Below are 26,090 nucleotides of genomic sequence, written 5' to 3'. Positions count from 1 at the left end.
TAACCGCTGGTCTTTTTACTGTCTCCATAATTTTGCCATTTCTAGGTGTCATATATTTGGACTCATACAGTGTGTAGCCTTTTCAGATTGGCTTCTTTCACCAGCAATATGCATTTAAGTTTCTTTCATGTCTTTTCATGACTTGATACCACATTTCTTTTTAGTGCTGAAGAATATTCCATTGTATGAGTGTACCACAGTTCATCCATTCACCTACTGAAGAACATCTTGGCTGCTTCCAAGTTTTAACAATTATGAATAAAGCCGCTATAAACATTTGTATACAGGTTTTTGTGTGGACCTAAGTTTTCAACTCACTGGGGTAAATACAAAGGAGTGTGACTACTAGATCATATGAGTGGAGTATGGTTAGTTTTAGTTTTGGAAGCAACTGCCACATTGTCTTCCAGAGTGGCTGTACCATGTTGCATTCCCAGAAGCAGTGGGTGAGTTTCTTTTGGTCCACATCCTCACCAACGTTTTGTATTGCCAGTGTTTTTTGGATTTTAGCCATTCTAATAGTTGTGGGATAGTATCTCATTGTTAGTTTAATTTGCAGTTACCTAACAACATGATGTCAAACATCTTTTCATATGGCTATTTGCCATTTGTATAGTATCTTTGGTAAGGTGTCTGTTCACATTTTTTATGCATTTTTAACTGGGTTGTTTGTTTTCTTATTACTGAGTTTGAAGAGCTCTTTGTATATGTTAGATACCAGCCCTTTATCAGATAAGTGTTTTGCAAGTATTTTCTCCCAGTCCGTGGCTTGTCTTTTTGTGCTTTTAGTAATGTCTTTTGAAGAGCAGAAGTTTTCAATTTGAATAAAGTCCAAATTTTTCTTTCATGGATTGTGCTTTTAGTGTTGTATCTAAAAAGTTATCACCAAGCCAAACCAAAGGTCGTCTAGATTTTCTCCTTTGGTATCTTCTAGGAGTTTTATAGTCTTTGAATTTTTTATTTAAGTCTGTGTTCCAGTTTGAGCTAATTTTTATGAAAGGTGTAAGGTCTGTCTACTTTGTTGTTGTTGTTGTTTGCGTGTGGATGTCCAGTTGTTCCAGCACCAGTTATTGAAAAGACTGTCCTTTCTCCACTGAATTGCCTTTGTTCCTTTGTCAGACTTTGCCCATGTTTTTTGTTTTGTTTTGTTTTGTTTTGCCCAATCATCTTTTTCCTCTGTTCTTCAGATCAGGTAATGTCTATTTATCTCTTTCAAGGTCACTGAATCTTACTCCTTTCACTTCCATTCTGCTTTTACACTTCTTTTTTTCACACTTGCTTTTTCCCATTTGGTGTATATTTTATTTCAGATATTTTTCAGTTTTAGAATTTTCACTTTGGTTCTTTTTTTTAAGCTTTTTTTTTTCTTTGTGGAGATGTCCTATCCTTTATTATGAACAAAGTTTTCTATACATCCTTGAGCATAGTTATGATAGACAGCTGCTTTAAAATCCTTGTCTGCTAATGCTAACGTCTGGGTCATCTTGGGGTTGGTTGCTGTTGATTTTCTTTTATCTCAAGAATGAGTCACACAGGCATATGTCATTTTATTGCACTTCGCAAATACTGCGGTTTTTTACAAATTGAAGGTTTGTGACAACCCTGCAGTTGAACAAGTTTATTGGTGACATTTTTCCTACAACGTTTGCTCACTTTGTGTCCGTGTTACATTTTGGTGATTCTCGCAATGTTTCAAACCCTCCATCAGCAAAAAGATTACAACTCACTGAAGGCTCAGATGATGGTTAGTATTTATTAGCAATAAAGTCTTTTTTAAATTAAAGTATGCACATTTTTTTAGACATAATGTTATTGCACACTTAACAGGCTACAGTAGAAGCGTAACTTTTATAGGCACTGGAAGACAAAAAAATTTGTGTGACTTGCTTAATTGCAGTAGTGTGGAACCAAACCTGTAATATCTCTTGAGATATGCCTGTATTTTCTTGTTTCTTCATAGGTGAATAAATTTTGGATTGTGTGGTGGACAGTGCAGGTGAACCATTGTAGGGACTGGATTCTGGTACTTTCCAAAAAGTATTGACTTACCGATTATTTAGTTAACTATTTTTGCAGGCAGTTAATTTGGCTGAACTCAAACTGCACACTCTGTCTCCCCTGTAGAGGGCAGTAGCTCAGATCTAACTAATTCATTTAGGCTTAGCTGAGGTGGTTGTAGTTGTCCCCACAGGTTCATGATAAAGGATTCAGCGAGATATTTGGGCTCCCCACTGTAACGCTTTTCTTTCACAGATCCCCCCCCTCAGTTTCCAGTATCTGTGATTGCCATAAATTCAGTTCTCTGATTCTTCAAGCCAGCAAGACTTTGAGTTTCTGAATTCTCGCCATTCTATTTAGCGTGGGCTGCTGGCCTTCAAGTTAGAGGTTATAAATAACTTGGACACTCATCCCGTGTTATTCCCTTTTCCCATATCTACTCTACATCTGCCTACTTTTGTTCATTCTCCAAGGACTTGAGGAAGCCATTCTTATATATCGTCAGTGTCTACTGGAGAGTTGGTCAAATGGGAGCATACTAGGCGATGACCAGAGCAGGACTGTACCAAAATCAGGAAGAAGGCAAGCAAAGGGGAAAGAAAAATGAAATAAAGCAAACACCAGTATAAAAACAGGCAGAGACTATTAATCAAGGAGGATTAGAGGATGTTTACAGGAAGGCATAGTGGCCCAGAATAACCCATCTCAGAGGAAAACATTTGTAGTGCACCAAACCAATATTTATGGCATTTTGTAAGTATCTGAATATTTTATCTGTAAAGAACTGATTGGATCTGTTCTAAAGTATAGTTATATATGTTGCTCCTAACATTCTTTTAGACTGTAAATTTCTCAAAGTAGGAATGAAAGAAGAAGCTGGAATTTTTTTTAGGATAGATTTAGTTTGTTCCATGGAAAGAGATCTCTAACATAAACAGGAGAATTGTACCCAGATAACAATAGTGGTATAATGTTTGCATGGTCTCAATTATAGGTCAATATCTGGGTACTAACCCATTGTTAAAAGTCCCTCAGTTTCTTGGCAAGATGTGGAAATGTGTGCTCAGATTGTCTTTGGGAAAATGTAGTTAGTGTATTCGAAGCATCAAGCATGAAGTCCATCATACAGTAAGTGCCCCTGTATGTTAACTGTAATATTTACCTTGCAGAGTTGTTGGGAAGATTAGATACTATATGACAAGTGATGAGATGTCTAGTACTCAGTAGGTGCCTAATAAATGTTAGTGTGATGAAGCTGCTGTAACCGATGTTGTTCCCCAGTATGCAGGCTTTGCATTTCACAACTCTAGTGGGTGCCACTCATATCATAGTCATTGTAACCATATATATATATATATATAACCATAACCATATATATATATGGTTAACTATATATATATATATATATATATAGGCAGGTGGCAGTAGAGTGCCTTGGGAAGGGACAATTTGTATTTATCTGTACAGGGACACCAATCGAACCAATAGTGATACTGCAAATTTGTAGTCTTTGCAATAATAGATGTATAGATAATTCCTCTGTATCGTTTGTGGTTAGGTCAGATGTAGGAAACTTTGTGACATTCTAACTGACACGTTATAATAGGATATTAGCAAATGAGAGTGTCTTTAGGGAAAAACAACCAGAATTAATGTTAAATAAAGAACTGTTGAAAGAACGCTTTTTGTGTATTTGGGAAAAGAGTCATTAGGTCTGGGGAATTTTACAGGTTAGCTGACTCCAGATACTGGAGGGGCTACCCATGATAAAGGTCATCTGTTTTATCTGTTATGCTCATTTTATTCTAAGAGTAAAAGATAATAGTTCACATTATTTGAAATTTGTAATTTGAGTCATCCTCTGACTCTAGAAGCAGTGACATATGTAATACAAATTCAAAGCAGTGTATGTTCTAGAAGCTATATAATCTGTCTGAGTTTGGAATGCATTTGGATAGAACTACGATTGGTAGATGGAACACTTGGTAAGCCAAGCCCAGCTCAGTATGAGAAAAAAAATCGTTAGGTTATGTTGCCTATTCACGGGCACACTGCTTCACACAATGGAGCATGCCTTCTTACTGAAAGTTCTTTAGCAGAAGTTAGAGAGGACCTCTTGTCAGGAATATTCTAGAGGATGTTCTGATAGGATGAGTGGTTGGCCTCAAACAACTTTAAGGTACCTTCTAGTGGGAGATTCTTTGATTCTATGACTAGGCAATATACTCCAGCAAATAGGAGAAGCCTTTCGTTTTAAACAAATGTTTCTAGCATTGCAAATCATCAGCTTATAAGAATGTCATCTAGCCAAAATGGATTTACATCGTCGCCTGCAGTGCAGTTCTTGGTACCAGCATGTAGGTGTTGATCAAAATGATAACTTTTAGTACTGCTTCTGTGAGTGTGACCCATTCTATGTATTATTATGTGACAAAGATTTTTAGTTATTTAATTGAAAATTGTACTTTACAATAAGGTTCACAATGAAATTATTTAAAGCACGTTAGGGACACTGACTAACCTGTAGTTGCTCATAGATCTCTCCTCTTTGCAATAGGTGTGTTCATCGTTGCTGCTAAGCGGACACCCTTTGGAGCTTACGGAGGTCTTTTGAAAGACTTCACAGCTACTGACTTGGCTGAATCTGCTGCCAGGGCTGCCTTGTCTGCTGGCAAAGTCTCGCCTGAAACTATTGACAGTGTCGTTGTAGGCAACGTCATACAGGTTAGTAGGGCTGAAGGGACATTTCATTCCTATTGCTTTCTTTTATCAGTCCTCTGACTCCAGAAGCAATGGCATATATAATTCAAAAGGACATATATAATTCAAAAGAACATATATTCAGAAACTATATATCTATCTGGGATCTGTCTGGGACTTGGGATACATTTTATTGCTTCTTAAATAGCAAGTTAATCTCCTTGACTTATTTGAAGTAAATTGGTTCTCTCTGTGTGCCACTAAGGAGGGTAGCAAACCCAAGCAATGCAACACATCTCCCATCATTTCTTACACACAGTAGGAGCTTGGTCAGTGTTTTGTGGGAAATGAGAAGCTCCTTTACCCTCTACCTTGCTATGTATGGTGTACAAAATAGATGATTCATTTGCAGTAATTGAAAGCTGAATATTCCTTCAAAGTGTGGCCATGAAGTGGGGACTGTCTCACTCTTCCCAGACCTCATTGGTGGGACAGAGGCTCTACACTGAGTGCATTGCCACTGACAGTACTGGGGCCCTAATCACTGTTCTCCTGACTCGTTAAGGTGGTTCCAGACTGAGAAGGGTGAGGCAGGCTGAGAAGACTTGAGGCTACTGCCACCTCCTGCGCTGAGCGCTTTCAGCTCTTAGAGCTGGGATAAGGCTCAGAAAAAGGTGCACAGTTGTCCCTTGTGAATAATGCTGCTTTGAACATCAAGTACAAGTTTCTGTGTGGACATAGGTTTTTATTTCCCTTGGGTGTATACCTATGAGTGTAATTGCTAGGCTATATGGTATCTCTACATTTAATTGTTTCAGAAACTTTCAGACTGTTTTCCAAAGCAGCTGAAACATTTTACGTTCATACCTACAGCGTATGAAGGTTCCACTTTTGCCACATCCTTGTCAACACTTGTTATTGTGTGTCTTTTTATTATAGCCATTCTAGTGAATATGAAGTAGTATCTCATTGTGGTTTTAATTTGCCTTTCCCTGATGACTGATGATGCGAACAACTTTTCATTAGCTTGTTGCCATTGCCGTATCTTCTTGGAGAGTGTCTAATTCATATCCTTTTCTCATTTTTTAATTGGGTTATTTGTCTTTTTATTATTGAGTCATAAGTGTTCTTTATATATCCTAGATATGAGTCCCTTAACAGATACATGGTTTGTAAATATTTTTCTATACTTTGCTATCTTTTCATTTCTTAATAGTATCTTTTGGAGTATGAAAATTTTTAATTTTGATGAAGCCCAATTTCAGTTGTTGTTGCCCAGGCTTTTGGTGTCATTATCTAAGAATCCATTTCCATATCTAAGGTCATGAAGACTTATCCCTATGTTTTCTTCTAAGTTTTATAGTTTTAGCTCTTACATTTAGGCCTTTGATTTATTTTGATTTAATTTTTATATATGTTTTGAGGTACAGGTCCAAATTCATTCTTCTGCATGTGGCTATCCAGTTGTTCTAGCACTATTTGTTGAAAAGACTATTCTTTCTCCCATTGGATGGTCTTGGCACTGTTATGGAAAATCAGTTGACCATAGACACATGATTTTATTTTTGGACTCCCAGTTCTCTTCCACTGATCTATACGTGTATCCTTTTTATGTCAGTTCCACACTGTCTTGATCATCATTGCTTCTTTGTAAGTTTTGAAATCAAGAAATGTGAGTCCTCCTACTTAGTTATTCATTTCAAAGTTGTTTTGGCTATTCTGGGTCTCCTGCAGTTTGATAATTTTAGAATCTGTTTACCCATTTCTACAAATAAGTCAGCTAAGATTCTGATAGAGATTGTTTTGAATCTGTAGGTCAATTGAAGGAGTATTGCCATGAACATGGCAGGTTTTTTCACTTGTATAAATCCTCTTTAATTTTTTCAACAATGTCTTAGAGTTGTCAGAATATGTTTTGCACTTCTTTTGTTAAATTTATTCTTAAGTATTTTATTCTTTCAGATGCTATTGTGAATGGAATTGTTTTCTTATTTCATTTTCAGATTGTTCATTGCAAGTGTATAGAAATGCAGCTGATTTTTCAAAAAAAGAAATGCAATTGATTTCTATGTATTAATTTTATATCCTGAAACCTTGAACTCATTTATTACTTCTAATCATTTTCTAGTTGATTACTTAGGATTTTTTATATATAACATTATGTCATCTGAGAGTAGAAATAATTATGTTTCTTTCTTTCCAATCTGGATTTCTTTTATTTATGTATTTATTTTTCTTACCTAATTGCTCTGTCTAGAACCTCTGATGTTGAATGAAAGAGACAAAAAATGGATATCCCTGTCTTGTTCCTGATATTGTGGGGAAAGCATCCAGTCTTTCACCATTAAGTATGATTATATGGGTTTTTCTAGATGCCCTTTATCAGGTTGAGGAAGTTCTCTTCTTTTCCTAGGTTATTGAATGTTTTTATCATGAAAAGGTGTTGGATTTTGTCAAGTGCTTTTTCTATGTCAATTGAGATGATCGTATGAGTTTTGTTTTTTATTCTGTTGATACAACGTGATATATTAATTGACTTTCAGGTGATGAAACAACCTTACATTTCTGGATGACCCTTACACTGGTCATGGCATATAATTCTTTTTGTACATTGCTGAATTCTGTTTGCTAGTATTTCGTTGGAGATTTTTATATTCATATTCATAAGAGATATTTATCTGTACTTTTTTGTGATGTCTTTGTCTGGTTTTGATATCAGGATAATTCTGGCTTCATGATGAGTTGGGAAGTGATCCTTTTCTATTTTTTAGGAAGAGTTTGTGAATAATTGGTATTAATGCTTCTTTAAATGTTTGGTAGAATTCAGTAATGAAGCCAGTCTGGGCTTTTTTGGTGAGTAGTGTTTTGATTACTAATTAATTCAGTCTTCACTTGTTATAGGTCTATTCATATTGTCTATTTTTCTTTGAGTTGGGTTCGGTAGTTTGTGTCTTTCTAGGCACTTGTCCTCTTTACCTAAATTATCTAATTTATTGGCACACAACTGTTCATGGTAGTCAATTCTCGTTATTCACAGTAGTTATGTTTTATATAGTGGCCGTGTACACCGAATTAGCAAGTATTGAACCACTGCTCCCAGGGGAAACGACAGGGTGAGGTTCCTGTGAGCCTCCGGTCACAACATTTTTGTTAACTGATCAGTACATAACCTTGTTTTATATATGTTTCTATTTAAGGACACCGTATTTAATATATATTGTTGATTCATTAGCATTACACTCACAGCCAACAGCACTATCACTCATGCCTGAATGAAGTTTATCTAACACATATTTTCTCTGTGAGGCACGTCACTGCCTTCTTGCACTTAGGGATACTGGAGAGCAAGGACTTCAGCATTATTACTTGGGGGCCATTTTAAACAGTAAAATCACCCACAAGAAGCACAAAAATGCATAAAACTAAATAGACTGCAGGAAGATCACTATTTCTAGGATGAGAGCTGAAGCAAGAAGGCAGAGTGTCCCCTTGTTCATCCTTAGCTAGGAACGTGCATATCAGGCAGCTAAAATTTTTCTCCACTCTGCACATGTCTGCAAATGACCACAAAAGTGCTGCAAGTATTGATTTTGGGGGTTACAAATAAATTTTAGCAAGTAGGTGAATTTGCAAGTATATAATCTACACATAATAAGAATCGACTATACTTTGAACTTATATATTTATGTCCTGCCTATTTTGAGAGGTGTTAAGGTTCTTGGTGTTAAAGGCACTAATGTACCTTTATTGTAGAGAGAGCTAAAGCAAATTTGATAAAACGTAAAGAATTGGTCCATCAAGGTAACTTTAGGGTGTTCATTGTACTATTCTTGTAACTTTACATTTTATCAAATTTGCTTTAGCTTTCTCTACAATAGAAGCTGTTGTTATTGTTAAAAAGAAAAAAAAGTTGTTTCATCTCTTCTTACTCAAAGTGTGTGGTCCTTGGACCAGCAACATTGGCCTCACCAGGGCAGTGGTTAGAAATGCAGAATCTCAGGTAGTCCTAGACCTATTTACTGAGAACCTACATTTTAACAAGATGCCCCAGTATGCATTTTAAAGTTTGGGAAGCAGTAGTCTAGTCCCACCTCTTATTCTCCTGACCATTGTTCATCTTTCCCCTTCCTAGGTCAGCCAGCCTCAGCCTTGGTTACACATTACAATCACCTGGGTGCTATTAAAAGTAACTACTGATGCCTGTGGCCACCTCCAGCCTTTCTGGTTTAATTGGTTTGGCTGGGAGCTTGAGCATCACTGTTAATAAAGCTTCCTCAGTTATTCCACTGTGCAGCCAAGGTTGAGAACCATAGCCTCTAATGCTTCCTCTGTTAAAGAACATACTACTTCGAGATAGCGTGTTCCATTTTTAAACAGTTCTAATTGTTATGAAATTCTGTGTTCTACTGAGATTTTAATATAAGGATTTCTCATACTTCGTTTAAAATCGAGTTGGCCGAATTACAGTTTTTATTCAAATCATTAACACGTATTATATAAAATATGCTGTACCTGTATGCATTGTGTCCTACCTTAGAGCCATATAATTTATAATTTTTGAAAAATTGTAAACATTTTACTATATTGTGTCCTTCTTCTTAATTCCTAGATATATAGAGGAAATTCTTTTTCTTTCCCTCTGTTCCAGACTTCTTCAGATGCTATATACTTGGCAAGACATGTTGGTTTGCGTGTGGGAATCCCAAAAGAGACCCCAGCTGTCACTGTTAATAGGCTCTGTGGCTCCGGTTTCCAGTCCATTGTGAATGGATGTCAGGTATAGGTAACATTTAATTCTCTGAAAATATTAATAGTTATTAGAGGAAATGCCTCACTTCAATATAACACTGTAGGTTTTTAATTTTATAGTACTTATTAGGAGAGGTCAATATTTAATTTTTCTTGGAAAAATATTCATAGAAAATAGTTTCTTGAAAGCTAGTAATGAACCTTGAAAACATTATGCTAAATGGAATAAGCCAGTCACAAAAGGACAAATACTGTATGAGTCCACTTATATGAGGTCCCTCAAGTGGTCAGATTCATAGAGACAGAAAGTAGAATGGGGATTGTTGGGGCTGGTGGGGAAGAGAGAATGGGGAGTTAGTGTTTAGTGGGTATGGGGTTTCAGTTTGGAAATTGAAAAAGACTTCTGGAGATGGATGATGGTTGGTTGCATAACAGTGTGAATGTACTTAATGACCTATATATTTAAAATTGGTTAGAATGGTAAATTTTATGTTATGTGTATTTTATCACAATTTTTAAAAAGCTAGTCATGACTGTCATTCTTTTTTTTTTTTTTTAATTTGGGACATTTTTTTTTTTAACATCTTTATTGGGGTATAATTGCTTTACAATGGTGTGTTAGTTTCTGCTTTATAACAAAGTGAATCAGTCATACATAAACATATGTTCCCATATGTCTTCCCTCTTGCGTCTTATTGAGTGCTCCCTATGTGCCAGACACTGTGCACATAGATTTACATTCAATATCTCATTTAATCTTCACAACTGTCCTATGAGGCAAGAACTATTATTCCCATTTTACGGGCAAGGAAACTGATTATTAAAGGCATTAAGGTTACTAAGTTATAGAGGAAGAATCTGAACCCAGGTCTGTGAGAGTGCCGGGCAAGGCAGTTTGAAACACTGAATAAAGACTCTAAGATGAGGAAGGGAGCTGGAGAATTTAGAGACTGATAAGAAATGTATTTTATTACAAAGGAACTGAATGATACTGTTGGTAGAAGTACAAACTAGCATAATCTCTTCAAGGGTTAGTTGGGCAAATACATTTGTTCCCTTGAGCATAAGGAAAAGGGATATAGTAAAATCTAAGTTGTCAAAGTCTTCATGTTATTACAAAATAAAAGATAAAACTTTGTAATGAATAAATCACTTTCAGGTTAATTTATTTCTGTAACAATATATCAGGTAGTGACCCTGATTTTCCTAGCAATCATTTTAAACATCAGGCTCTTGGAGGATTTTTTGTTTTTCTTTTTTCCCTCCAGATTTAAAGTGATTTATTTTCTAATAATAAAAACATAACATGTTCATTATGGGGATTTTAGAAAAATAGAGAAGAAAAAAAATAAAAGTACCCTAAATTCCTACCTCTAGAGAAGGTCACTGTGTGAATTTCAGATATATATTTAAATAAATAATTGGGTACTTAGATTACATAATTTTTTACTTCATATCTCAACTTTTTTCTAATTCTTTCTTCCTCAGTCATTCCTGATGACTTTTGAAAGACTCCTTAGACCCGGTCTTTTTCCTTTTGGCTTAGGGATGAGCAAACTACAGCCCATTGGCAAATCTTGCCTGCTGCTTGTTCTTCTACAGCCTACAAGTTAAGAATATTTTTTACATTTTTAAATAGTTAAAAAATTAAGTGAAGAATAGTATTTTATGACACATGAAAATTATATGAAATTTAAATGCAAGTGTCCATAAATGAAGTTTTATCGGAACACACTTACACTCATTTTATAACTGTGTTATCAAAGTTTTTCTGTTAGGTTACAAGATTCATAAACCTCTCTTGTTTCTAGAACCCCTCTCAGGTTAAGCTTTGAGGAAGAGAATCAGTAGCCATATTAGTTTGCCATTTAATTTAAAATTGTACATTTATCTTTAACTTGCAAAAACTTGGTTAATTATTGGTACTGAAAAAGTCCTTGTTTTTTTTTAATTTTTGTTATAGGCATTTTTAATGTCTACGTAAAACCTCAGAGCTATAACATTGTTAATTATGCTTATTGTTGAAATAACATTGAGGTAAATGTTTTGATAGTGTACCCATGTAACAAGGGGTTTATAATATTTTAATTGCATAGATTTTAGTAATCAGAACTTTCACTGGACATTTGATACAGAATTGAAGGACAACTTGGCTCATTTACTAATCAATTTTGTTCATTTATAAGGGGCAAAATCAACTTATTTTCTTGTTTCTTTATATTACTGGACAGTCGTTCCTCAAATTTCAATAAGCTTCAATTTCATTTCCTGAATTCAGCCTCTGGGGTGCTGCATGGCTGTTGTAAAAATAACAGCAATTACATGTACAACCAGTGCAATGAAATATCCAGGAGCATGTTGAGTGTAACTGCAGACAAGTGATTGATAAGCTGCAATGTGTAACGTGCTATTTTTCGTGTAAATGTACAAAAACTAGTTATATGAGTTCACCTTTGATTTTCTTTGAGAACTTATACAGAACATTCCTAAAACATACATTTACAAACTTTACAATATGTTAAATAATTTATGGTTCAGGTTCATCTGTATACTGCTTTTTTTTTTTTTTTTTTAAATTATAACCATAGACAGCCGGGTACACAAAAGCTACCGATCACCACAACGAGCTGCATGCAAATCTTGAATTCTTAGAGGATTTTTTTTAAAGATTAAACTTTTTTTTAACCCATTATATAATAAAGAGAACAAACTGACTAGGATAGATGACTCCATAAATCTCTCTAATTATTTCACACTAAAAATAAAATTTGAATCTACTTTATTAACAAAAAAGCAAAGGTCCATGCAGAATCCTCAACTATAGTGTGTATTATCACACCACAATGTTAAATGGAGCTATTTTCACTGCACAACTTTTGGCAGCTAAAGCTGCATATGTTATCCCGCACGGATGATAGAAGGAGGCCAATCTTAACATATGCAAAGGAAATTCACAGCCTCAATAATATTCATTGCAATAGTTAATAACTCTGAAATTTCAAAACATTTTCTATTTTTTCTAATCTGAATCATCATGAATCAGGTTCCAATTTTTTCTCTTTTAGTCCTTAGAGAAAATAAATATTAGCTGGACCCTGGTGAAAACTCATTCTTTAACTCGGTCTGGAAAATAACATCTTGATCTTGATGAAAATGAACTAGGTCTAAATATACAGTTGGGGATTTCCTCAACTCCTTTTCATTTTGTCAATGTCTTTTTAAATTGTGGAAGTCAAATATAGACTTTGTTCTGAGCCATATGACTTGGAATTTTGTTCAAATGGAATCAAATTTGAATTAGGAACAAATTAATCTAATCTACTTTTATTACAGGTGTAGGCATAGTACATACACAAGCTTCCATCATTGTCAAATATAGTAACATAATGCTGTGGATGATAACTAGGATTGTCCTATTCTGAATCCATATAAATGAATGGTCTGCTTGTTTTGATATAACAAAATGTGGAAAATGTCTTAAAAATCGCATTTTCAAAAATAGATAGGAATATAAATCTAATTAATGTAATATATATTATAGCGGAGTAGGAGAGAATCAAGATGATTAAATGTTTCTGTAACCTCAATGTAAGATTTTACTCCTCTGCCTAACACTACTAAATTCTTCCCTTTAAAACACAGGAATATTGTTATTACTAAATTTTCTAAGGGACTAGGCTAAATGCAGTTTCATCATTAATGTTATATTCATATTAAAGTATGACTCTAAGAAGAATATTGCTCTGACTTCTTTTAATGCTATTGTTCCTGAGCCCTTAAGTCTTAAATTTCTGGTGGTTTCTTCAAGGCACTTAGATTTTATACACTGTCTTACTAAATATTGGGAAACAACAACACTAATAATGATTATTACTCTTGATTCCTTTGTGGTTGGAAAGAAAATTTGTGTGAAATTGACTTTGAACAGCTTTCCACCAGGGAAATCATGTTTTTAGGCTTTTGTTGCTATCAATTTTACCCTAACTTTAGCGTACTTAGCTCATATGTTTTGCTTTTTCACCAAGCTTATAGCAAAGATGAATTGCTTGGCCAATTATCATATATGTGATTGCAGGACTGGTAAGACAAGAGAGGGAAAAAGTATATAAGAAAAGAGATTGGCATAATAGAGAATGAAAGTGGTGCTTATATACTGATAACTATATCCCTCCTTAAATGAGGTTGACATTATTACAGATCAGACAGAGTTTTCCTTTGCTACTGTCTATATTTTATCACAGCTATAAATTTTGAGACCTTACGTGATTTTCATTGCTACAATGGGACAAAATATTTTATATTCACATTCTTGGGTTGGAGTCCATTTTGCTTTATAAAATGGGTGTATTCAAGATAGTAATTTATTTATTTATTTATTTATTTAAACCTCTTTATTGGAGTATAATTGCTTTACAATGGTGTGTTAGTTTCTGCTTCATAACAAAGTGAATCAGTTATACATATACACATGTTCCCATATCTCTTCCCCCTTGCATCTCCCTCCCTCCCACCCTCCCTATCCCACCCCTCTAGGTGGTCACAAAGCACCGAGCTGATATCCCTGCGCTATGCGGCTGCTTCCCACTAGCTATCTATTTTAAGTTTGGTAGCGTATGTATGTCCATGCCACTCTCTCACTTTGTCACAGCTTACCCTTCCCCCTCCCCATATCCTCAAGTCCATTCTCTAGTAGGTCTGTGTCTTTATTCCTCTCTTGCCCCTAGGTTCTTCATGACCTTCCTTTTTTTTTTTTTCTTAGATTCCATATATATGTGTTAGAATACGGTATTTGTTTTTCTCTTACTGACTTCACTCTGTATGACAGACTCTAGGTCCATCCACCTCACTACAAATAACTCAATTTCGTTTCTTTTTATGGCTGAGTAATATTCCACTGTATATATGTGCCACATCTTCTTTATCCATTCATCTGTTGATGGACACTTAGGTTGCTGCCATGTCCTGGCTATTGTAAATAGAGCTGCAATGAATATTTTGGCACATGACTCTTTTTGAATTATGGTTTTCTCAGGGTATATGCCCAGTAGTGCGATTGCTGAATCGTATGGTAGTTCTATTTTTAGTTTTTTAAGGAACCTCCATAGTGGCTGTATCCATTTACATTCCCACCAGCAGTGCAAGAGTGTTCCCTTTTCTCCACACCCTCTCCAGCATTTACTGTTTCTAGATTTTTTGATGATGGCCATTCTGACCAGTGTGAAATGATATCTCATTGTAGTTTTGATTTGCATTTCCTAATGATTAATGATGTTGAGCATTCTTTCATGTGTTTGTTGACAATCTGTATATCTTCTTTGGAGAAATGTCTGTTTAGGTCTTCAGCCCATTTTTGGATTGAGTTGTTTGTTTTTTTGATGTTGAGCTGCATGAGCTGCTTGTAAATTTTGGAGATTAATCCTTTGTCAGTTGCTTCATTTGCAAATATTTTCTTCCATTGTGAGGGTTGTCTTTTGGTCTTGTTTATGGTTTCCTTTGCTGTGCAAAAGCTTTGAAGTTTCATTAGGTCCCATTTGTTTATTTTTGTTTTTATTTCCATTTCTCTAGGAGGTGGGTCAGAAAGGATCTTGCTGTGATTTATGTCATAGAGTGTTCTGCCTATGTTTTCCTCTAAGAGTTTGATAGTGTCTGGCCTTACATTTAGGTCTTTAATCCACTTTGAGTTTATTTTTGTGTATGATGTTAGGGAGTGTTCTAATTTCATACTTTTACATGTACCTGTCCAGTTTTCCCAGCACCACTTACTGAAGAGGCTGTTTTTTCTCCACTGTATATTCTTGTCTCCTTTATCAAAGATAAGGTGACCATATGTGTATGGCTTTATCTCTGGGCTTTCTATCCTGTTCCATTGATCTATATTTCTGTTTTTGTGCCAGTACCGTACTGTGTTGATTACTATAGCTTTGTAGTATAGTCTGAAGTCAGGGAGCCTGATTCCTCCAGCTCCATTTTTCATTCTCAAGAGTGCTTTGGCTATTCGGGGTCTTTTGTGTTTCCATACAAATTCTGAAATTTTGTGTTCCAGTTCTGTGAAAAATGCCAGTGGTAGTTTGATAGGGATTGCATTAAATCTGTAGATTGCTTTAGGTAGTAGAGTCATTTTCACAATATTGATTCTTCCAATCCAAGAACATGGTATATCTCTCCATCTATTTGTATCATCTTTAATTTCTTTCATCAGTGTCTTATAATTTTCTGCATACAGGTCTTTTGTCTCCTTAGGTAGGTTTATTCCTAGATATTTTATTCTTTTTGTTGCAGTGGTAAATGGGAGTGTTTTCTTAATTTCACTTTCAGATTTTTCATCATTAGTGTATGGGAATGCCAGAGATTTCTGTGCATTAATTTTGTATCCTGCTACTTCACCAAATTCATTGATTAGCTCTAGTAGTTTTCTGGTAGCATCTTTAGGATTCTCTATATATAGTATCATGTCATCTGCAAACAGTGACAGCTTTACTTCTTCTTTTCCAATTTGGATTCCTTTTATTTCTTTTTCTTCTCTGATTGCTGTGACTAAAACTTCCCAAACTATGTTGAATAATAGGGGCGAGAGTGGGCAACCTTGTCTTGTTCCTGATCTTAGTGGGAATGGTTTCAGTTTTTCACCATTGAGGATGATGTTGGCTGTGGGTTTGTCATATATGGCCTTTATTTTGTTGAGGAAAGTTCCCTCTCCCTACTTTCTGCATGGTTTTTATCATAAATCGGTGTTGAATTTTGTCGAAAGCTTTCTCTGCATAGATTGAGATGATCATATGGTTTTTGCCTTCAGTTTGTTAATATGGTGTATCACATTGATTGATTTGCATGTATTGAAGAATCTTGCATTCCTGGGATAAACCCTACTTGATCATGGTGTATGATCCTTTTAATGTGCTGTTGGATTCTGTTTGCTAGTATTTTGTTCAGGATTTTTGCATCTATGTTCATCAGTGATATTGGCCTGTAGTTTTCTCTCTTTGTGATATCTTTATCTGGGTTTGGTATCAGGGTGATGGTGGCCTCATAGAATTAGTTTGGGAGTGTTCCTCCCTCTGCTATATTTTGGAAGAGTTTGAGAAGGATAGGGGTTAGCTCTTCTCTAAATGTTTGATAGAATTTGCCTGTGAAGCCATCTGGTCCTGGGCTTTTGTTTGTTGGAAGATTTTTAATCACAGTTTCAATTTCAGTGCTTGTGATTGGTCTGTTCATATTTTCTATTTCTTCCTGGTTCAGTTTCGGGAGGTTGTGCATTTCTAAGAATGTGTCCATTTCTTCCAGGTTGTCCATTTAAGTGATATACAGTAGTTGCTTGTAGCAGTCTCTCATGATCTTTTGTATTTCTGCAGTGTCAGTTGTTACCTCTCCTTTTTCATTTCTAATTTTGTTGATCTGAGTCCTCTCCCATTTTTTCTTGATGAGTCTGGCTAATGGTTTATCAATTTTGTTTATCTTCTCAAAGAACCAGCTTTTAGTTTTATTGATCTTTACTATTGTTTCCTTCATGTCTTTTTCATTAATTTCTGATCTGATCTGTATGATTTCTTTCCTTCTTTGGTTTGAGGAACAAAAAACTTTGGGTTCTTCTTTGTTCTGCTTTCTCTAATTGCTTTAGGTGTAAGGTTAGGTTGTTTATTTGAGACTCTCCTTGTTTCTTTTTTTTTTTTTTTTGCGGTACGTGGGCCTCTCACTGTTTTGGCCTCTACCGTTGCGGAGTACAGGCTCTGGACACACATGGCTCAAGGGCCCAGCCGCTCTGTAGCATGTGGGATCTTCCTGGACCGGGCCACGAACCCGTGTCCCCTACATCGGCAGGTGGACTCTCAATCACTGCGCCACCAGGGAAGCCCTCTCCTTGTTTTTTGAGGTAGGATTGTATTGCTATAAACTTCCCTCTCAGAACTGCTTTTGCTGCATCCCATAGGTTTTGGGTCATCATGTTTTCATTGTCATTTGTTTCTAGGTATTTTTTGATTTCCTCTTTGATTTCTTCAGTGATATCTTGGTTATTTAGTAGCGTATTGTTTAGCCTCCATGTGTTTGCATTTTTTACAGTTTTTTCCTGTAGTTGGTATCTAGTATAGCATTGTGGTCGGAAAAGATACTTGAGACTATTTCAGTTTTCTTAAATTTACTGAGGCTTAATTTGTGACCCAAGATATGATCTATCCTGGAGAATGTTCCAGGAGCACTTGAGAAGAAAGTATATTCTGTTGTTTTTGGAAGGAATGTCCTAAGTATCAATTAAGTCCATCTGGTCTAATGTGTCATTTAAAGCTTGTGTTTCCTTATTTATTTTCATTTTGGATGATTGGTGAAAGTGGGGTGTTAAAGTCCCCTACTATTTTTGTGTTACTGTTGATTTCCCATGTTATGGTTGTTAGCCTTGAGATGCTCCAATGTTGGGTGCATAAATATTTACAATTGTTATATCTTCTTCTTGGATTGATCCCTTGATCATTATGTAGTGTCCTTCTTTGTCTCTTTTAATAGCCTTTAATTTTAAGTCTATTTTGTCTGGTATGAGTATTGCTACTCCAGCTTGCTTCTGACTTCCATTTGCATGGAGTATCTTTTTCCATCCCCTCACTTTCAGTCTGTATGTGTCCCTAGGTCTGAAGTGGGTCTCTTGTAGACAACATATATACGGGTCTTGTTTTTGTATCCACTCAGCCAGTCTGTGTCTTTTGGTTGGAGCTTTTAATCCATTTACATTTAAGGTAATTATCGATATGTATGTTCCTATTACCACTTTCTTGTTTTGGATTTGTTTTGTAGGTCTTTTCCTTCTCTTGTGTTTCCTGCCTAGAGAAATTACTTTAGCATTTGTTTTAAAGCTGGTTTGATGGTGCTGAATTCTCTTAACTTTTGCGTATCTGTAAAGGTTTTAATTTCTCCATCGAATCTGAATGAGATCCTTGCTGGGTAGAGTAATCTTGGTTGTAGGTTTTTCCCTTTCATCACTTTAAATATGTCCTGCCACTCCCTTCTGGTTTACAGAGTTTATGCTGAAAGATCAGCTGTTAACCTTATGGGAATTCTGTTGTATGTTATTTGTTGCTTTTCCCTTGCTGCTTTTAATATTTTTTCTTTGTATTTAATTTTTGACACCTTGATTGAATAGTGTCTTGGCATGTTTCTCCTTGGATTTATCCTGTATGGGGCTCTCTGTGCTTCCTGGACTTGATTGACTATTTCCTTTCCCATGTTAGGGAAGCTTTCAACTATAATCCCTTCAAGTATTTTCTCAGACACTTTATTTTTCTATTCTTCTTCTGGGACCCCTATAACTCAAATGTTGGTGCTTTTAATGTTGTCCCAGAGGTCTCTGAGACTGTCCTCAATTCCTTTCATTCTTTTTTGTTTATTCTGCCCTGAGGCAGTTATTTCCACCATTTTATCTTCCTGGTCCCTTATCCATTCTTCTGCCTCAGTTATTCTGCTATTGATTCCTTCTAGAGAATTTTAAATTTCACTTATTGTGTTGGTCATCATTTTTTGTTTGCTCTTTAGTTCTTCTACGTCCTGGTTAAATGTTTCTTGTATTTTCTCCATTGTATTTCCAAGATTTTGGATCATCTTTACTATCATTACTCTGAATTCTTTTTCAGGTAGGCTGCCTATTTCCTCTTCATTTGTTTGGTCTGGTGGGTTTTTACCTTGCTTCTTCATCTGCTGCATATTTCTCTGTTTTCTCATTTTGTTTAACTTACTGTGTTTGCGGTCTCCTTTTTTCAGGCTGCAGGTTCATAATTCCCATTGTTTTTGGTGTCTCTCCCCAGTGGGTGAGGTTGGTTCAGTGGGTTGTGTAGGCTTCCTGGTGGAGGGGACTGATGCCTGTGTTCTGGTGGGTGGGGCTGGATCTTGTCTCTCTGGTGGGCAGGGCCACGTCTGGTGGTGTGTTTTGGGGTGTCTGGGAACTTAGTATGACTTTAGGCAGCCTTTCTGCTAATGGGTGGGGTTGTGTTCCTGCCTTGCTAGTTGTTTAGCATGGAGCGTCCAGCACTGGAGCTTGCTGAGCGTTGAGTGGAGCTGGGTCTTAGTGTTGAGATGGAGATCTCTGGGAGAGCTCTCACTGATTGATATCATGTGGGACCAGGAGGTCTCTGGTGGTCCAATGTCCTGGACTCAGCTCTCCCACCTCAGAGGCTCAGGCCTGACACCGGGCCAGAGCACTGAGTCCCTGCCAGCCACACGGCTCAGAAGAAAAGGAAGAAAAAAAAGGGAAGAAAAAAAATATATATATATATAAACAAATAAAAATTTTAAAAAATTTAAAAAAATAAAAGAAGAGAGCAACCAAACCAATAAACAAATCCACCAATGATAACAAGCACTAAAAGCTAAACTAAGATAAACATAAAAATCAGAAATAAATCAGTTGCAGAAAGTAAACCCCAAGTCTACAGTTGCTCCCAAAGTCCACTGCCTCAGTTTTGGGAACACTTGTTGTCTATTCAGGTATTCCACAGATACAGGTTCATCAAGTTGATTGTGGAGATTTAATCTGCTGCTCCTGAGGCTGCTGGGAGAGATTTCCCTTTCTCTTCTTTGTTCGCACAGCTCCTGGGGTTCAGCTTTGGTTTTGGCCCCACCTCTGCATGTAGGTCACCCTCAGGCATCTGTTCCCCGCCCAGACGGGGGGGGGGGGGGGGGGGGTTAAAGCAGCAGCTAATTAGGGCTCTCTTGCTCACTCAGGCCGGGGAGAGGAAGGGGTATGGTAGTCATAATTGGAATGCCAGGCGAGCCCATGGCAGCAGAGTCTGGCATGACATTGTAACAGCCTGAGGCACGCTGTATGTGTTCCTGGGGAAGTTGTCCCTGGATCTCAGGACCCTGTCAGTGGCATGCTGCACAGGCTCCTGGCGGGGGTGTGAGTAGTGACTTGTGCTTGCACACAGGATTCTTGGTGACAGCGGCAGCAGCGTTCACAGTTCATGTCCGTCTCTGGGATCTGAGCTGATAGCCGTGGCTCATGCCCTTCTCTGGAGCTCGCTTAGGCAGTGCTCTGCCTTCTGTGGGCACATGGGGAAGGAATCCCCTCTGCTCGCACACCCTGAAACAATGGTATCTTCTGTCTTAGGCAGTTCCAGACTTTTTCCCAGACTCCCGCCGGGCTAGCCGTGGTGCGCTAGCCCCTTAAGGCTGTGTTCACGCCGCCAACCCCAGTCCTCTCCCAGCGCTCCGACCGAAGCCTGAGCCTCAGCTCCCAGCCCTGCCCGCTCCGGCGGGTGAGCAGACAAGCCTCTCAGGCTGGTGAGTGCCAATCGGCACCGATCCTCTGTGCGGGACTCTCTCCTCTTTGCCCTCCGTACCTCTGTTGCTGCACAGTCCTCCGTGGCTCCAAAGCTTCCCCCACTCCGCCACCCGCAGTCTCTGCCTGCAAAGGGGCTTCTAGAGTGTGTGGAAACTTTTCCTTCTTCACAGCTCCCTCCCCGTGGTGCAGGTCCCATCCTTATTCTTTTGGCTCTGTTTTTTCTTTTTTCTTTTGCCCTACCCAGGTACGTCAGGATTTTCTTGCCTTTTGGAAAGTCTGAGGTCTTCTGCCAGCATTCTGTAGGTGTTGTGTAGGAGCTGTTCCACATGTAGATGTATTTTTGATGTATTTCTGGGGAGGAAGGTGATCTCCGCGTCTTACTCCTCTGCCATCTTGAAGGTCTCTCTCCTGGAGGGTTGTTCTTTGCTGTTTTTCTGAGAAATGCAAATAGTAGAAAAATTTGGAAGAATGAAACAGGTTCCTCTTTATGAGTCCTCTAGGTTAACCTAGTTCTTATAAATCTGTGGTCTCCTTCAGATTCATCCATTAATAGGGTAAATTTTACTTTTGCCTTTTTAAAGGATTTATTCTTTATTATCTGCTGGCAATCTGTACATTTATATCAGACATTAATATCTATGCTAATTTTCAATATTTGTATTGAGTTAAGAATTACCATTCCTTGTCAAAATGTAGGTAGGATTTGTTACTTCTGCACAAATGATTGAAGTCTGTTCGTTTTTTTTTTTTCTCCTTGTATCTTGGGAATGGATATTTTAGCATTTGCTTTGCAATTACTTTACAAATATTTCCCTTTGAGACACTGTAATGGGGAAGTTTTACTGTTAAGCGAGGGTATGTTGCTTATTAGCTTTACTATTGGTTTACTGCTTAATACATACTTTTAAGTCATACTTCTATCACAATAAAAGGTTTCATTGTTGTCATTCATTTGTTTTTAAATAGGAAATTTGTGTTAAAGACTCTGAAATTGTCTTGTGTGGAGGAACTGAAAGCATGAGCCAGGCTCCCTTCTATGTCAGAAATATTCGTTTTGGAACTACGTTTGGATCAGATCTCAAGGTTGGAACCATTAAAATTTTTAAAGATTATTTCTTATGCTATTGTACTATAATTTCAATAACAGCATTTTGGGGTAGAGAAAAATTTTTAAACCAATTTTGTTAATAGGGGATTGGCAAAATATGAATGATTTGAAATTTGTAAACTATTTTGTAGTTGTTAATTTTGACATTTTAACTCACATAAAATTAGACTTTATCTCGGCACATCTTTGGTAGTGGCATTAACACCCGGGGAGATAGAGGAAGGGAAGGAGTGGATTAAAAAGATGGGCAAAGGTTGAATTAATCTCTCTACTGAATAACTGGTAAACCAAATAATTAAATCTTTACCAAGATTTATGGAAATTTTATTTCTGGAGCCATCTCCATTGAATAGATTTCTTCTTTATCACAGAAAACATTCTCCTCAAATATAGTTTATAGTGTCCCAAATCAGTCAGATAAAAAATGACCCTTTGAGAACTGCCTGAGTAGTACTGAAAAAAAGTGATAGGGACTTCCCTCGTGGGACAGTGATTAAGACTCCACGCCCCCAATGCAGGGGGCCCAGGTTCGATCCCTGGTCAGGGAACTAGATCCCACATGCATGCCGCAACTAAGAGTTCACGTGCCACAGCTAAGGAGCCCACCTGCCTCAACTAAGACCTGGTGCAACCAAATAAATAAATATTTTTTAAAAAAAGAGTGATAGTATGCTGTCCTTCCCACATCAAAGGACTGATGACATTGTATATTCTTAGGATTTCCCAGTTGTAATCATTGATTTATCCCGTTCACCCAGTTTCTCACCTTGCCTTTTTGAAAGTTGAAAGGAGTAAGACTTAGAAAATGTGAGGTAATATTTAAGATACCTAATATGTTTAAGAAAACCTTTGGGAAGACAGGTCAGTGACTCAAAAGGTGACAAGGCAGTCTAGAAGAAACAGGTGGAGTACGTTTATCAGAGACTTAACTAATTGGATAACAAATACCAACTGTTACTCAAGGAGCCTATTCCAGGCTCTTTTCAACCTGTAGTAACAGCTGATTGAACCAGCTGTTCCTACCACAGAAGGCATGGGATGGAAAAAGAGCAGAGCCGTATGCTTTTGTAAGGGGCTTGTAACTGCTTTACAAAGGTGGCTGCAGGGAAGTGTTGCATGAGGACTCTGTGAAGTGTCTTACAAAATGGAACCACAAGGGTTTAAGTTTTGATTGTGGAGTGAGTTCCTGTGTGTGTCACCCTGCACGTTTAGCACTGTTGGCTCTCTTTAGAGCCCTGCATTTAGAGAGGAGGGTGTGTGCATTTTATTATGGTGTTGGATGGTTTTAAAAAAAATGTCTCAGAACCGAATATGAATCATAATACTAAATGCTTATCAGAAAATCTAATTTTACTATTTTTATTGGAACTGTTGATTATTTAAATTTAAAGAAATGACAGCATATTACTTTCAAAAGATACGCTTTACGGATCATTTTATTAATTTCTTTTAATAGCTGGAAGACTCTTTGTGGACAGGATTAACAGATCAGCATATCCAAATCCCAATGGCAATTACTGCAGAGAATCTTGCTGCAAAACATAAAATAAGCAGAGAAGACAGCGACAAATATGCCCTGCAGTCACAGCAGAGGTGGAAAGCTGGTCGGTGAAATTGTTTATTATAAATATCTACAGAAAGAAAACTAGGAAAGATTTTTATCATTTTAGATTATAAAGGTCATATAATAATATTAGTTTAAAAGTATACCTTTAGAAAACCACAGTTTTTCATTATTCCTTTTTTTTTAATGATTAAATATTCTATAATTGCAAATTAACTGGGTGTTTCTCTTTTGAAGTATGTGAATACTACTTAAAGTAGTATGGGGCTTCCCTGGTGGCGCAGTGGTTGAGAGTCCGCCTGCCGATGCACGGGACACGGGTTCGTGCCCCGATCCGGGAAGATCCCACATGCTGCGGAGCGGCTGGGCCCGTGAGCCATGGCCGCTGAGCCTGCGCGTCTGGAGCCTGTGCTCCACAGCGGGAAAGGCCACAACAATGAGAGGCCCGTGAACTGCAAAAAAAAAAAAAAAAAAGTAGCATGGTTAATTGGCCCTATCTGAACACTTGAATTTTGCCCCAAACTGGTCAGCAGAAGACTCTGAGGGCTATGATACACTCCATCAGAGACGATGGCTCACTGGGACAGCTGGGACAGAGAGGATGTCCTCCCCCGAGAGGCATATCATATGCACAAGAAGGGGATGATATGTTTGGGAAAGACCCATTGGGTATCCTTTTATGACTTCTCTCTCCCATTCCTAATTGAGAATCCTTGCGCCTGACTCAGAGACCCAGAACTAGTCCAAGGCCCTAGATGTGGTGCCGTGGTGCCCTTGTGTAACATTGCGCACTGCTGGTGAGCCAGTCCAAAACGAGCAAGATGACAGCCATTCTTTTATCAGTATGGTGAGTTGAAGAAATTTGTTAGTCCTCTGAAAGGGTTTTGAAAACTAAACTATTATAAATGAGCAGAAACTCTTATTTAGGGGTATTAAATACTTGGAATAGTGAGGATAAAGTTCATTTTAGCATTTCAAGAGGGATAAGTCTAATGGAGCCAATCCAACTCATCCTCTGTTTTTTGGTTACACATTTAAGTGAAAGGGTATTGGTGTAGAGGTGAAGCGTTATCAGCCTATTTCTAATTTTGCCACATACAGTTTTCCTGACTTCAGTCAAGTCATTTGTTCACCAAGTATTTATTCACTGAGCTAATAACAGAGATAAAAATATTTGCCTTCCCTTTTTTCCTAACAGAGTTGTTGTGAGAACCAAGTAAGGAAAGTGTTAGCCTGCTATAAAGTGATACCAAAATTAAGGTCATATTATTCCTGGCTTATTCTATTTCTGAAGCTTTATATTACTATTGTCCAGTCCACTCAGTGGAGGTGGAAGTAGGTAAGCTGTTTTACTTAGAATTGTGTCAGTAATAGCACGTATAATTTCTTCAGGTTGCCTGTCATTAAATTTCAGTCATAGATTACTTGGTGACATAGACAACTTGGTAACTTTTTTTCTTCTTGTGGTAAGAACACTTAACGTGGGATCTATCCTCTTAATAAAATTTTAAGTGTACAATACATTATTGTTGACTGTAGGTGCAGCTTGGTAACTTTTTAATTACTTCATGTCTCATCCAGAGAAGTTAAAAAAGGGCATGAAATCCATTCAGTGCCATTACACCTGTAGGTAACAAACACTAATAGTCTAGCAGTACCTTGTAAAAAAAATCGGAAATTGTAATTTTAAAAAGGTACAGAACGCATCTGCAAGGATGATAGTATATTAAATCCTCCAATAGGCAAGGTAAGTTATGTAAGTAATAAAGGTTTATATTAAAATAGACTGAGATATGCTGAAATATAGGGACTGAAATTAAACTGAAATATTAAATTAAACTGAAATATAGGGACTTCCCTGGCAGTCCAGTGGTTAGGACTCTGTGCTTCCACTGCAAGGGGCACAGGTTCCACACCTGGTTGGGGAACTAAGATCCTGCAAGCTGTGTGGTGCAGCCTAAATTAATCAATTGAAGGGTATATTTGATTTCATTTTTCTGCTTTCTGTTGTTTTTTCCCCTGTCTTATGAATGGTCTTTCTACTATTTCAGCTAATGATGCTGGTTGCTTTAATAATGAGATGGTACCAATTGAGGTGAAGACAAAGAAAGGAAAGCAGACAGTGCAGGTAGATGAACACGCTCGGCCCCAAACAACCCTGGAGCAGTTAAGTAAACTTCCTCCAGTGTTCAAGAAAGAAGGAACCGTCACTGCAGGGAACGCATCGGTAGGTAGCACCACGGATTCTCTTGAACTCTTCCTGATGTGTTCAATGCAAAATAATCATGCAGTACCTTTTAGATACCTTTCATGCTAGTCTTTGCTTATCTAGCTTAAGCTAGTAATGTTCATATTCTATTACTTTGGGTTTTCATAGTCCAAAATAAAATATTTTAGCCAGGAGCCCTTATATAATACTTTTCCAATTTCTTAGTCTTTTCAGAATGTTAGAAGGAAATCTACCTGGCTTATTATTTTAGTTTTTCTTCCTCATGTATACAACTCATCAGATTTCTTCTTACATCTACCCACATCTGGTTATAAGCTTTTTCTTGACATTCTTTCCTATTTTCCCTTAGTGAGGTTGTATTCTGTGCCTAAAACAATCTCTTTAACCCAGCAGTGTGCCACTAATGCTACTTGTATCCCAAATTATGGCACTGCTTCCTGTGTATTGCCATAATCCTAATACCACTCCATTAGTTCAAACCTTG

At 37.2% G+C, this 26,090-nt stretch overlaps 1 protein-coding gene across 2 annotated transcripts in view; it reads left to right on the top strand.

Moving 5' to 3' along the window:
• The window catches only part of ACAA2 (acetyl-CoA acyltransferase 2), a 46,451-nt gene that overhangs the window by 3,512 nt on the left and 16,849 nt on the right, over positions 1-26,090 (top strand). For both annotated transcript variants that reach the window (XM_060029035.1, XM_060029034.1), the window contains exons 2-6: positions 4,556-4,722; positions 9,347-9,475; positions 21,671-21,787; positions 23,269-23,416; positions 25,428-25,603. In XM_060029035.1, the coding sequence (XP_059885018.1) occupies positions 4,556-4,722; positions 9,347-9,475; positions 21,671-21,787; positions 23,269-23,416; positions 25,428-25,603 (737 nt within the window). The remainder of the gene's footprint in view (positions 1-4,555; positions 4,723-9,346; positions 9,476-21,670; positions 21,788-23,268; positions 23,417-25,427; positions 25,604-26,090) is intronic.

Source organism: Delphinus delphis, chromosome 13, assembly GCF_949987515.2.
Source record: "Delphinus delphis chromosome 13, mDelDel1.2, whole genome shotgun sequence".
Taxonomy (NCBI): domain Eukaryota; kingdom Metazoa; phylum Chordata; class Mammalia; order Artiodactyla; family Delphinidae; genus Delphinus; species Delphinus delphis.
Note: the sequence above shows the minus strand (reverse complement) of the source record. Positions and strands in the feature narration are given on the sequence as shown.